The sequence below is a fragment of the Babylonia areolata genome, chromosome 24 (assembly GCF_041734735.1).
Source record: "Babylonia areolata isolate BAREFJ2019XMU chromosome 24, ASM4173473v1, whole genome shotgun sequence".
Lineage (NCBI taxonomy): Eukaryota > Metazoa > Mollusca > Gastropoda > Neogastropoda > Buccinidae > Babylonia > Babylonia areolata.
In genome coordinates this window covers 54,426,547-54,440,535 of record NC_134899.1, presented here as the reverse complement: position 1 = coordinate 54,440,535, position 13,989 = coordinate 54,426,547, and the positions used below count along the sequence as shown (strand labels likewise).

The window sequence follows — 13,989 nt, the reverse complement described above, 5'->3', positions numbered from 1 at the left end:
TATCACAACATAGACAAGTAAACAACATGGGGACCATAACTGTAAAAGTCAACAACAGCTTTTACGAATATTACGAAGATACAAATGTAAAAAATGTCACATACACCGTTTCATACATACATCCACACACTGCAGGTAATAACTAGTATTCTTAATGTAAAAAAAAAAAGAAAGAATTAAGAAACATTATTTGAATATAATTATAAACATAGCCTACTATACTGCACATTGATTATAATAGACAGATAAGATAAGAATAAAGATAAATTGCGGAAAACCGCAACCAGATAATCAGCACACACGCATCCCCCCCACCCACCCCCACCCACGCGGATTACTTGATTAAACAAGAGTAATAAACATATATTCTCAAATAAAAGCATTTCACATTTTCGCTTTTAAAAACATTGCAATTAATTATTACATCGTAATTATTAAACAGAAATCTATTTATGTTCTGACAAGTCATCTTTCCACTTACATCTCCTTCTTTCTCCTTCTCACTTCACATCCTTGTTTATGTACAACACACAGTAACATTTCGCCCAGAATGAAGGAAGCAAATGATAGGCGCAATAGCCGAGTGGTTAAAGCGTTGGACTTTCAATCTGAGGGTCCCGGGTTCGAATCACGGTGACGGCGCCTGGTGGGTAAAGGGTGGAGATTTTTACGATCTCCCAGGTCAACACATATGTGCAGACCTGCTAGTGCCTGAACCGCCTTCGTGTGTATATGCAAGCAGAAGATCAAATACGCACGTTAAAGATCCTGTAATCCATGTCAGCGTTCGGTGGGTTATGGAAACAAGAACATACCCAGCATGCACACCCCCGAAAACAGAGTATGGCTGCCTACATGGCGGGGTAAAAACGGTCATACATGTAAAAGCCCACTCATGTACATACGAGTGAACACAGAAGAAGAAGAAGTTTCCTTTTGTTAGCAGGCAAGTGTTGACTGAATCACATCCCAAGCTCATGTCCAGTCAGCCATAGAGAAAACCTTTGTGTCAGAAAAAAATCATTCATTTCTTGAAAACCACTGATGCAAAACATAAATCATAAAGATCACAAGTCTCTCCATATAGAATAAATTCTACTTGTTTCTTTTCCAATGTACTTGTTTAGTTTTAATACCATCTAGCGGATGTGGAATATCAAGTATGTATCAAACATTGAACGATTATACAAACTTAGGTATTGTTCACAGTCACAAGAATGACACACACACACACACAAAACCACTGAAAAAGAAAAAAAAAAGTGTAAAGTATGAGGAGGCAAAAAGAACAGAACTTTATGCTACACCTAACAACTGAGGAGGAAGACGTGGTAATGGGTGCAGAATACCTTCATTTCCTGAAGGAACTCAATGCTTTCCTGGGAGAGTCTCTTGCTGAGTCTCAATCCCAGCCTCATGATCCCTGCCTTCGTGGTATGGCACACGAGGCATGGTACCCGCGCTTAGGCACCCAGCGAAAATCTGACCCCCCCCCAACAGAGAAAGGAAAGACAGGATCGACTTAGAGGTAGAGAAAAACGAACGAATCGAGGATGCCGAGTTGAATCGAGTACACAGAATGTAAGAATACAATACAGACAAGCCGCATGCAGCAAAGTAAGGCCAAATGAATATGCTTAATAGCCAAAAAAAAGTGTAAGATGAGACAGAGCGTAAACCTGACAAGATGGTGTGGAGAGCCTTGACCAAATGAATGATTCAGCGCTTATAGCTTTTAGAGGCGTTTGATTGGCTAAGAGCAGACCGGGCAAGACGTGTGAAATTTGGCCAAGCAGAGCAAACCAATAGGCCTAGTTTACATCAGTTTGACATGGTACAGTATATGACACCAAACAATGCTTTTAACTTTATATATTACACGGACTGTTACATACACTGGGGAAATGGTACTTTTGTTTTCAATATCTTTTAACTTGGTCTTTTTGACGTTGCTTGAATTGTCCTTTTACTATTGAGTTATCTTCAGCTGGCTTCATCAAGACATTTTTTATTTTAATATCAATCTGCACACCTTTTTTTTATGTTATCCGTTTGTTTATTCGTTTATTCATGTGTTTATTCCTTTATTAATTCATTCATTTGTTTATTTATTTATCCATCAATTTAATGATGTATCCATTTATTTTTTTATGCACTTCTTTTCCCCTCAAGGCCGGACTATGCATGCTGGACTACGCTCCTGGTCAGGCATCTGCGTAGCAGATGTGGTGTAGCAGATATGGATTTGTCTGAACGCAGTGATGCCTCCTTGACTAACTTGAACTGATCTCAACAAGAGACGGGTGTTCAACGCTCAAATACCCCTCTGTGTTTGGCTGGGCTTTCAGCAACACTGATTTCACACACACACACACACACACACACACACACACACACACACACACACAGCAATTGACAGAAAACGAAAACCAGTAAATTAATGGTTCCTTCCATTTGTTTTAATCCCTTCCTGAACGACGATATCAGGAAAAGCAATGAACGATACAAAAACAGCTCAAAACCTCTGCCACACAAAGACAAGCCACACACACACACACACACACACACACCCTGACCCAGCCATAACCACTTGAACATGACACAGATCAATCCACACCTGAGGTCTAACCCTCACCCTTCTTTTCCTACACTTGTATCTGATGTAATTAGCTCACACACACACACACACACACACACACACACACACAGAGCAAAGAAAGCAACATAAAACAAAAAAAAAAAATGCCACTGAAGATCGGGCAGCAACCCCACCCCCACCTCCCACACACACACCCACCCCCCACCCCCAACAAAAAATAAAGAGAGAGAGAGAGAGAGAAAAGAACATGAAAAAGTATTACACGAGTTTACTTACGAAACCAATTATCTGATACCAGACAGAACACAGAGACAGAACCGTTGAGTGTCATTTACCTAACTTCCTTCCCTGCCGTTTCTTCTTGTGCTTGTGGCCTGTGTGTGAGTCCTATATTCACCTACACTACGCTGACTTCAATGGGTTAACAGAGATACACCATTACCTCTCTGCTGTTGCAAAATAAATACATTCTCATGACAACAGGCAGATTCAAACACACACATACACACAACAAAACATCTCAACAAAATATCAAGAGGCCAAACGTTCTGGGGTTTTCTTCTTTTTTCTTTTCTTTTCTTTGCAATGGTAGTTTACAGTCATAACAACTTTCCAAGTCTGTCGAACTTTGAACATGAATACTTCTCACTATAAACTGGCCATCTGAACCTAATCTAAAACCAAAGGAACTCAACCTTTTGGTTCTAATATTTTGTAACTTTGATACCAACATTTTCCATCAATCAGTCCATCAGATAGAACCATAAATATTATTATACTGCGGTAAATTCACATACAGTCCATCTGTGTATTGCTCAGATCATACATGAAAAGAACAGCTGGAAAATATGTGTACATATGTGCATATATATGTATATATACATATATATATGTATACACACACACACACACACACACACATATATATATATGGGTGTGTGTGTGTGTGCGCATGCGTGCGCGCACACACGCATGCGTGTTCCCATGTGCTATGTGTCTGACATGTCACTGTAAAGCGCTTCGGCAGGTTTGAAAGCATTACACAGATGTAGTATCACTATCATTTATTTCATTTCATTATCGTTCTTTTTTTTGATAAACTCACGAAACCCACTTGCACACCAAGCATCCAACACATCCCCCATCCACACTTCACTACGTCAAAAACTCTGGAGAGGACGAAGAGAGACAAAAACAACTGTTCACAAAGTCCACAGGACGTCACCCTCCTCTCCAAGATCAGGCCACACCACACTACAGAGGACATGTTCACAAACAGCGCTCCGTCCTTCAGGCCACAACATACACCATCTGCCTGCCCACTGGCGCCCTCTGGCCGTTATCCTCCATGGTGACGGTGTCGGTGGCCGTGTCGATGTGAAAGACGGCCGACGCTGGCACCGTCACCTTGCTGTCTTCCGTCCCATTCAGCTCTGGAATCGATCGCCAGCCGCCTGCAGGGTCCTTGTAACGGAGCAGCTTGACCGAGGACACGTCTGGAAACGGCACGACAGTAACCTTCATCATGGCATGACAGTAACCACGACAGTAACCTTCATCATGGCATGACAGTAACCACGACAGTAGTCCTCATCTAATGGCATGACAGTAACCCTCATCATGGCACAACAGTTACCACGACAGTAACCTTCATCTAATGGCACGACAGTAACCTTCATCTAATGGCACGACAGTAACCCTCATCTAATGGCACGACAGTAACCACGACAGTAATCCTCATCTAATGGCACAACAGTAACCACGACAGTAACACCCTCATCTAATGGCACGACAGTAGTCCTCATCAAATGGCACGACAGTAACCCTCATCAAATGGCACGACAGTAACCCTCATCAAATGGCACGCGACAGTAACACCCTCATCAAATGGCACGACAGTACCTTCATCAAATGGCACGACAGTAACCCTCATCAAATGGCACGACAGTACCTTCATCAAATGGCACGACAGTAACCCTCATCAAATGGCACGACAGTAACCCTCATCAGACCACAGGCAACACTTACAGAGGACACGTCTGGACACGACACGACTGTATTCTCCACGTAGACCTCATGGTGCTTTGTCACAGCAGACACAACACCAGTTCCCTTCAAAGCTACCAGCTGACCTTTCATTTTCATCTCTGCGTTTTTCTGCCGCAAGGAAAATACTGTAGTGTATCCCCTTCTGTGTATACGCATAGAGAAGATCCAATACAAACGTTAAAGATCCATGTCAACGTTCAGTGAGTTGTGGAAACAAGAATATTCCCACCATGCACCACCTCCCCGTACCCCCCACCACCCGAAAATGGAGTATAACTGCGGGCATGACAGGGGTAAAAAAAGCGCACTTGTATGCAAGTGAATGTGGGAGTGGCAGTCCATGAACAAAGAAGACCAAGGCATGGGCGGCTAGACAGACGAAACAGAACAGACAGGAAAGACAACTCTAAAAGAAGGCAAGGGATGCAAAGCATGCAATCCACTGACCTCTGATCTTGGATTTCTCCGTCTTCATCAGGCGAGCGGCCATCCTGGCAGCACTGTCCCCCTCGAACACCGGCATCAACACCTCAAACAGTCCGCTGCACTGCTGCTGGTTCACCAGGCGTACACACACTGAGGGCTGAAAACAACACACCACCCACACTGTGACACATTCTGTTCACCAGGCGTACACACACTGAGGGCTGAAAACAACACACCACCCACACTGTGACACATTCTGTTCACCAGGCGTACACACACTGAGGGCTGAAAACAACACACCACACACACTGTGACACATTCTGTTCACCAGACGTACACACACTGAGGGCTGAAAACAACACACCACACACACTGTGACACATTCTGTTCACCAGGCGTACACACACTGAGGGCTGAAAACAACACACCACACACACTGTGACACATTCTGTTCACCAGGCGTACACACACTGAGGGCTGAAAACAACACACCACACACACTGTGACACATTCTGTTCACCAGGCGTACACACACTGAGGGCTGAAAACAACACACCACCCACACTGTGACACATTCTGTTCACCAGGCGTACACGCACTGAGGGCTGAAAACAACACACCACCCACACTGTGACACATTCTGTTCACCAGGCGTACACACACTGAGGGCTGAAAACAACACACCACCCACACTGTGACACATTCTGTTCACCAGGCGTACACACACTGAGGGCTGAAAACAACACACCACCCACACTGTGACACATTCTGTTCACCAGGCGTACACACACTGAGGGCTGAAAACAACACACACACACTGAGACACATTCTGTTCACCAGGCGTACACACACTGAGGGCTGAAAACAACACACCACCCACACTGTGACACATTCTGTTCACCAGGCGTACACACACTGAGGGCTGAAAACAACACACCACACACACTGTGACACATTCTGTTCACCAGACGTACACACACTGAGGGCTGAAAACAACACACCACCCACACTGTGACACATTCTGTTCACCAGGCGTACACACACTGAGGGCTGAAAACAACACACCACCCACACTGTGACACATTCTGTTCACCAGGCGTACACACACTGAGGGCTGAAAACAACACACCACCCACACTGTGACACATTCTGTTCACCAGGCGTACACACACTGTGGGCTGAAAACAACACACACACACTGTGACACATTCTGTTCACCAGACGTACACACACTGTGGGCTGAAAACAAAACACCACACACACTGTGACACATTCTGTTCACCAGGCGTACACACACTGAGGGCTGAAAACAACACACCGCACACACTGTGACACATTCTGTTCACCAGGCGTACACACACTGAGGGCTGAAAACAACACACCACCCACACTGTGACACATTCTGTTCACCAGGCGTACACACACTGAGGGCTGAAAACAACACACCACACACACTGTGACACATTCTGTTCACCAGGCGTACACACACTGAGGGCTGAAAACAACACACCACACACACTGTGACACATTCTGTTCACCAGGCGTACACACACTGAGGGCTGAAAACAACACACCACACACACTGTGACACACAACATGTGGACACACCCATACATACTGCAGAAGTAAGCTCCCTTCCCTTATGCTTTATGTATATGTAGGACGTGTAGGAACGTTCAAACTGTTTTCTTGAGACGATTATGACGCCAGAGAAATGCTCGGCCACAAGCCTCAATAACCCATTTTACCCAATGCCTCAGCACTGCTCAGCTGCAACGTTTGCCTTTTATTTATTTATTTTTGTGCGTCTGTGACTGAGCAGTATTAACCCTTTCACTAGACGGGCGCAATAGCCGAGTGGTTAAAGCGTTGGACTGTCAATCTGAGGGTCCCGGGCTCGAATCAAGGTGACGGCGCCTGGTGGGTAAAGGGTGGAGATTTTTACGATCTCCCAGGTCAACACATATGTGCAGACCTGCTAGTGCCTGAACCCCCTTCGTGTGTATATGCAAGCAGAAGATCAAATACGCACGTTAAAGATCCTGTAATCCATGTCAGCGTTCGGTGGGTTATGGAAGCAAGAACACACCCAACATGCACACCCCAAGTATGGCTGCCTACATGGCGGGGTAAAAATGGTCATACACGTAAAAGCCCACTCGTGTGCATACGAGTGAACGCAGAAGAAGAAGAACCCTTTCACCACTGTTCACTGATTATTCAGTCAGGCAGATGGTCTGGCTTCAGCTTCAGTTTCTCACAAAGACGTTACCATGTTTGGACAAAATCTACATCTGCATGGCAGATGTTTGACCAGCTAGCGTAACCCAACAAGCCAGTTTCGAACCCAGACCCTCACAGACACAGCAAGATAAACATCTTGACCACTTTGCCACCTCCCACCCTCCAGTCTGGCTTCAGCGCCACCGACAGAATGTTTGGTCAGAAGCCTCTCTCACTCAGCGTTAGCATGATATGACTTTAATTATTGGTGAGGAGTAGCATCTAATCACATTCTGCACCATCATTCCTGGGTGTTATTGTATTTGTATTTCTTTTTATCACAACAGATTTCTCTGTGTGAAATTTGGGCTGCTCTCGCCAGGGAGAGCGCGTCGCTACACTACAGCGCCACCCATTTTTTTTTGTATTTTTTCCTGCGTGCAGTTTTATTTGTTCTTCCCATCGCGGTGGATTTTTCTACAGAATTTTGCCAGGAACAACCCTTTTGTTGCCGTGGGTTCTTTTACGTGCGCTAAGTGCATGCTGCACACGGGACCTTGGTTTATCATCTCATCCGAATGACTAGCGTCCAGACCACTACTCAAGGTCTAGTGGAGGGGGAGAAAATATTGTGAGCCGTGATTCGAACCAGTGCGCTCAGATTCTCTCGCTTCCTAGGCGGATGCGTTACCTCTAGGCCATCACTCCATATTGGTGGTACCCCTCCCAGAAATTCAGACGACGCTGTCAAAATGGTGGACGACGCAGCATGACCAGGCCCAAGTAGCTTTGTGTTGCCAAGGATGTTTGTGATTTTGTCACCCACGATGCTGCTGAAGCTTTATAAATTATCAAAGACGGTGAGCAAAGTGCTGTGTGTGAACTGAACTGCACTGTTTGTGCTGTGCTGTGCTGTGCTGTATTGCACTGTATTGTACTGTATTGTATTGTATTGTATTGTATTGTAATGTACTGTATTGTACTGTATTGTACTGTATTGTAATGTACTGTATTGCATTGCATTGTACTGTATGGTAATGTACTGTATGGTAATGTACTGTATTGTATTGTACTGTATTGTAATGTACTGTATTGCATTGCATTGTATTGTACTGTATTGCCTTGCACTGTATTGCATTGCATTGTATTACATTGCATTATACTGTATTGCATTGCACTGTATTGCATTGCATTGCAATGTACCGTATTGTATTGTATTGCTCTGCACTGTATTGTATCGCATTCTATTGCATTGTAATGTACTGTATTCTACTGTAATGTACTATATTGTATTGCATTGCAATGTACTATATTGTATTGCATTGCAATGTACTGTATTCTACTGTAATGTACTATATTGTATTGCATTGCAATGTACTGTATTCTACTGTAATGTACTATATTGTATTGCATTGCATTGTAATGTACTGTATTCTACTGTAATGTACTATATTGTATTGCATTGCATTGTAATGTACTGTATTCTACTGTAACATACTGTATTGTACTATACATGAATAGTCAAACCAAAAGCAAAACATTAAATTCAAATATTTTTCCAGAGTAAAAATGACAAAAAACCAGTGCAAGCAGACTGATTGCCCTGTACAAACAGCACACAACCACAAACCCTGTGGCGAGAATCGAACACAGGTCTCTCACCTCAGTGCGGTACGTGATGAAGGGTTTGCCTGGACAGCAGTCGTCGCGCACTTTCTCATCCGCCTCCTCAGAGAACCGAACCGTCAGACCTTCCAACTGTGTCAACCACAGACAACACAGACATGGGTCAGCGTCAACACGCACACAGAGACATGAAAACATGCACATATACACCCCCCCGCACCCCCAATATCACCTCAGAGTGCACAAACCCCCTGAAACACAGAGTAATAATAGGCATCCTTCAGTCTCGGAAGACTATGGAGTTGCGCTCTAGATGTTTATTCTGGAACAGTGTCGGGTGTGGCTGGCCAGTCCGACGCGGGAATGACAGTCCCTGTGGCAGAGGGCACAGATGAAGTCTGACGCTGGTCTGTCTGCCTGGGCTGCAGCCTTTCTTCTCATTCTCTTTTCCTCGTGCTGCTGAGCGAGCATCTCTTCGAACTTGGAAAGACCTTTCTGCACAGTCTGTCTCCAGTCTGACCGTTCGAGGGCTGTTGCTTCCCAGTTGTTCTGGTCGATGTTCAAGGCCTTTAGGTCCCTCTTGCACACGTCTTTGAATCGCAGCTGTGGTCTGCCTGTGGGACGTTTTCCCTGCACAAGTTCTCCGTAGAGGTCTTTAGGGATCCGTCCGTCGTCCATGCGCACGACATGCGCAAGATGACTAAATGGCAGGGGTTAAAAGGGGCAAGCGTGTACAAGCCCACTCGTGCATACCAGTGAATGTGGGAGTCGCAGCCCATGAATCAAGAAGAAGGCATGCAACCGAAGACAGCTACACACACACACACACACACACACCCTAATATCACTTACTTCAATTAAAAAGACATAAAACTAAACACCACCGCAACAACGACCACTACAATTATAAGTACCGTAAAGTTCGGTCTATTGAGCGCACTGGTATATAAGCCGCACCCACTAAATTTAGGAAAAAATTGAACTTCATACATACATAAGCCACACTGGCTTATAAGCAGCACTTATTTCCGGTACCACAACACATACTGATACTACAGAAAAGCTGTCAATACTGTAGGTTATGAAATAAACACAAGCAGAAACAACACAAAGAAAAGCAAGCGAAAATACTGCTGGTGCCACACACACACACACACACACACACACAAAAATGAACACAATGAAAATAAGATCCATGATTTAGGGATAGTCAGATTTATTCAACGTCATCCTGCTAACTGAATCCACTGAAATCTTCATCTTTAGTGTCCGAGTTGAAGAGAATCAGCACGGCTTCCTCCGCCATCTTGTCACTGACTTCAGTCTCGCTTTCACCTCATGAACAAGAACGCAAAGTGGAGGTCGCTGCTGGTTCACCACTTGCACTGTCATCTGATAGGTCGATTGTCTTCAATTTGAATGCTGCATCATAGGCATAACGTCGTGTCTTTGGCACGATGAGGGTGTACGCTTGAGCAGAGTAGAACTGAATGCTGACCTGAAGGCTTTAATGTGTGGGGATTTGATTTATAAAACGTGAACAGTTAGCACACTATCGTGAAGCTCATCCAAAAATTCTTGGACAGAAATCATGATTTTGGTGAGTTGAAAGGCAGCTAAGAATAGACGAGAATGTGACACTCCCGGGATCGTTAAAATCCTCAAATAAGCCGCATCATTATATAAGCTGCAGAGGTTGAAGCAGGGGGAAAAAGTTGTGGCTTACAGACCGAATTTTACGGTACTTCTACAACTATTACCACTACTGCCACTACAGACACACTCATATGCACACACAGTTTGGACCAACATTTACACATGGCATCTTTGTACTGACAAAAGTACACACACATTTTCACTGACATGAAAACAAAGACACTTTCACCAGCAGACTATTTATCTCTTACCCAACGTTCCAAGAAAGCCGTCATGTTCCGATTCCCCCTGTCTACTATTCATCCTTTACCCAACGTTCCAAGAAAGCCGTCATGTTCTGATTCCCCCTGTCTACGATTCATCTCTTACCCAACGTTCCAAGAAAGCCGTCATGTTCTGATTCCCCCTGTCTACGATTCATCTCTTACCCAACGCTCCAAGAAAGCCGTCATGTTCTGACTCCCTGTCTTTTCTGCCTCCAGCCCAACAAATTGTTTAGAAAAATATATATATTTCTTTAAAAGCCTTAGCATTTTGTGGCCATGGGGGGCAGTGTTTCATACCCACTGTGTCCAGGGCTCCACACAGGAAGGTAGTGAATTCATACCCACTGTGTCCAGGGCTCCACACAGGAAGGTAGTGAATTCATACCCACTGTGTCCAGGGCTCCACACAGGAAGGTAGTGAATTCATACCCACTGTGTCCAGGGCTCCACACAGAAAGGTAGTGAATTCATACCCACTGTGTCCAGGGCTCCACACAGAAAGGTAGTGAATTCATACCCACTGTGTCCAGGGCTCCACACAGGAAGGTAGTGAATTCATATCCATTACATCTATGGCTCGGCACAGAAAGGCAGTGAATTCATACCCACTGTGTCCAGGGCTCCACACAGGAAGGTAGTGAATTCATACCCACTGTGTCCAGGGCTCCACACAGGAAGGTAGTGAATTCATACCCACTGTGTCCAGGGCTCCACACAGGAAGGTAGTGAATTCATACCCACTGTGTCCAGGGCTCCACACAGAAAGGTAGTGAATTTATACCCACTGTGTCCAGGGCTCCACACAGGAAGGTAGTGAATTCATACCCACTGTGTCCAGGGCTCCACACAGAAAGGTAGTGAATTCATACCCAGTGTGTCCAGGGCTCCACACAGGAAGGTAGTGAATTCATACCCACTGTGTCCAGGGCTCCACACAGAAAGGTAGTGAATTCATACCCACTGTGTCCAGGGCTCCACACAGGAAGGCAGTGTTTCATACCCACTGTGTCCAGGGCTCCACACAGAAAGGTAGTGAATTCATACCCACTGTGTCCAGGGCTCCACACAGGAAGGCAGTGTTTCATACCCACTGTGTCCAGGGCTCCACACAGAAAGGTAGTGAATTCATACCCACTGTGTCCAGGGCTCCACACAGGAAGGTAGTGAATTCATACCCACTGTGTCCAGGGCTCCACACAGAAAGGTAGTGAATTCATACCCACTGTGTCCAGGGCTCCACACAGGAAGGTAGTGAATTCATACCCACTGTGTCCAGGGCTCCACACAGGAAGGTAGTGAATTCATACCCACTGTGTCCAGGGCTCCACACAGGAAGGTAGTGAATTCATACCCACTGTGTCCAGGGCTCCACACAGAAAGGTAGTGAATTCATACCCAGTGTGTCCAGGGCTCCACACAGGAAGGTAGTGAATTCATACCCACTGTGTCCAGGGCTCCACACAGAAAGGTAGTGAATTCATACCCACTGTGTCCAGGGCTCCACACAGGAAGGTAGTGAATTCATACCCACTGTGTCCAGGGCTCCACACAGGAAGGCAGTGAATTCATACCCACTGTGTCCAGGGCTCCACACAGGAAGGCGGGGCCCAGTCCTCTCCTTCCAATGTTTTAACCTTCCTCAACCGATGTCAGGTATACCTGTTCACACCTGGCTGGCGTGAGGAAGTCAGAGTACAGTGCCTTTCCCAAGGACACAACACCACGCTGAAACAGGGCCTGGAACCCCGATCACTGGTGACACAAACACGCCCCCAGTGACAGAGGAACCACAGGCATCATTAGTTTCTTGCTGTTTATTGCTGCTTATCGTCCAGGTCCTAGAGAGGAGCGGCCTGCCCAGCATCGAAAGCCTGCTGATGCAGTGCCAGCTATGCTGGACAGGACACGTTGTCCGCATGACAGACAGCAGGATCCCAAAGATGCCCTTGTATGGCCAGCTGAAGGAAGGCCACCATGAACTTGGAAGACCCTGCAAGCGCTTCAAGGACACCTTGAAGACAAACCTCAAAGCCTGTGACACAGACATTGCTTCCTGGGAAACTGATGTCCTTGACTGCTCTCGCTGGAGGATGCTGTGCTCTAGTGGCATAAAGACGCTTGAAAACAAGAGAACGCTGGCCATTAAGGAGAAGCGTGAGCGAAGGAGATGTTTTCCCTTGCAACACCTGTGGGAAGTGCTGCGCATCCAGAATCAGCCTCTTCTCCCATATGAGGAGTAAGTTTACTGAGTCCATTTATCTACAAAACAACTGAATAAAGAATAAAAATAATCATCAAAAAACAGACTCACGTCCAGAGTGTTACACAGGTACACCAGACTGGTCTCCAACACCTGTTTCTCGTCAAACTCTGACGTCAGGTCCAGCGCCCTCTGGCCATGCTTGGCAAAGTTCTCCTGTAAACACAAGTCATCATGTGATTTTGGAGGGCAGGGGGGTTTAACAGAGTATTTCATTTGTAAGAGTCATGATACACATGAATTCAAAAGCCTTACATATCTAAGTCCTGTAATAATGTATTCACAAACGCTAAACATGACTGGTGTTTCTGCAGGTAGAAATTTAAACTCTTTTATAACAGCTTTTATCAAAAATACCGTTCAACTTTAAGTCACAGAAGTGTCTGGGTTTGTTCCTGTGTAGTTTTTATTTACCTGTGTGTTAACTGAATTGGTATCATAACCAGCACTGACCTGAAGTTGTGTGCCTTGTACAGGGAGAGAGTTACCACTCTTTGTTGTTGTTTAATCCTTTACTCTCTAAGCCTCCGTGTCCTTTCGTATATTCCAAACACATTGCATATCAGCACAACCTTTTTCTTTTAATGTCAAATAATCTGGTAAATGTATAAAAAAAAAAAAATTGATCATGTCGCAAAACATTTACAAATAAGCTGTCTGTATGCTTTAGCAAGTCCGTAAATTCTAACCAACCACAAGAATTGTGTCTGACTGACGTGTTGCTTTTCATCACTTTGAGAGGTTTGGCTCACAGTGAAATACAAATATACCATCACTGTTTTCACTAAGTACTCAGAATGATTTCAAGGCAGAGGCCTTTGGCCCATCGCAATAAAACAAGAAGAAGAGGTGAGTTTTGAGTTATCACTGTCATTATTCCCGTC

The 13,989-nt window shown here is 45.0% G+C and overlaps 1 protein-coding gene across 1 annotated transcript in view; it reads right to left on the bottom strand.

Moving 5' to 3' along the window:
* Window positions 1-2,437: 2,437 nt before the first annotated feature.
* The window catches only part of LOC143298790 (leucine--tRNA ligase, cytoplasmic-like), a 58,792-nt gene continuing 47,240 nt past the window's right edge, over window positions 2,438-13,989 (bottom strand). Inside the window, exons 25-28 of the mRNA XM_076611752.1 lie at window positions 13,157-13,261; window positions 8,960-9,055; window positions 5,096-5,231; window positions 2,438-4,095 (exon numbers count right to left, since the gene is read on the bottom strand). Of these exons, the coding sequence (XP_076467867.1) occupies window positions 3,890-4,095; window positions 5,096-5,231; window positions 8,960-9,055; window positions 13,157-13,261 (543 nt within the window). The 3' untranslated portion in view covers window positions 2,438-3,889. The remainder of the gene's footprint in view (window positions 4,096-5,095; window positions 5,232-8,959; window positions 9,056-13,156; window positions 13,262-13,989) is intronic.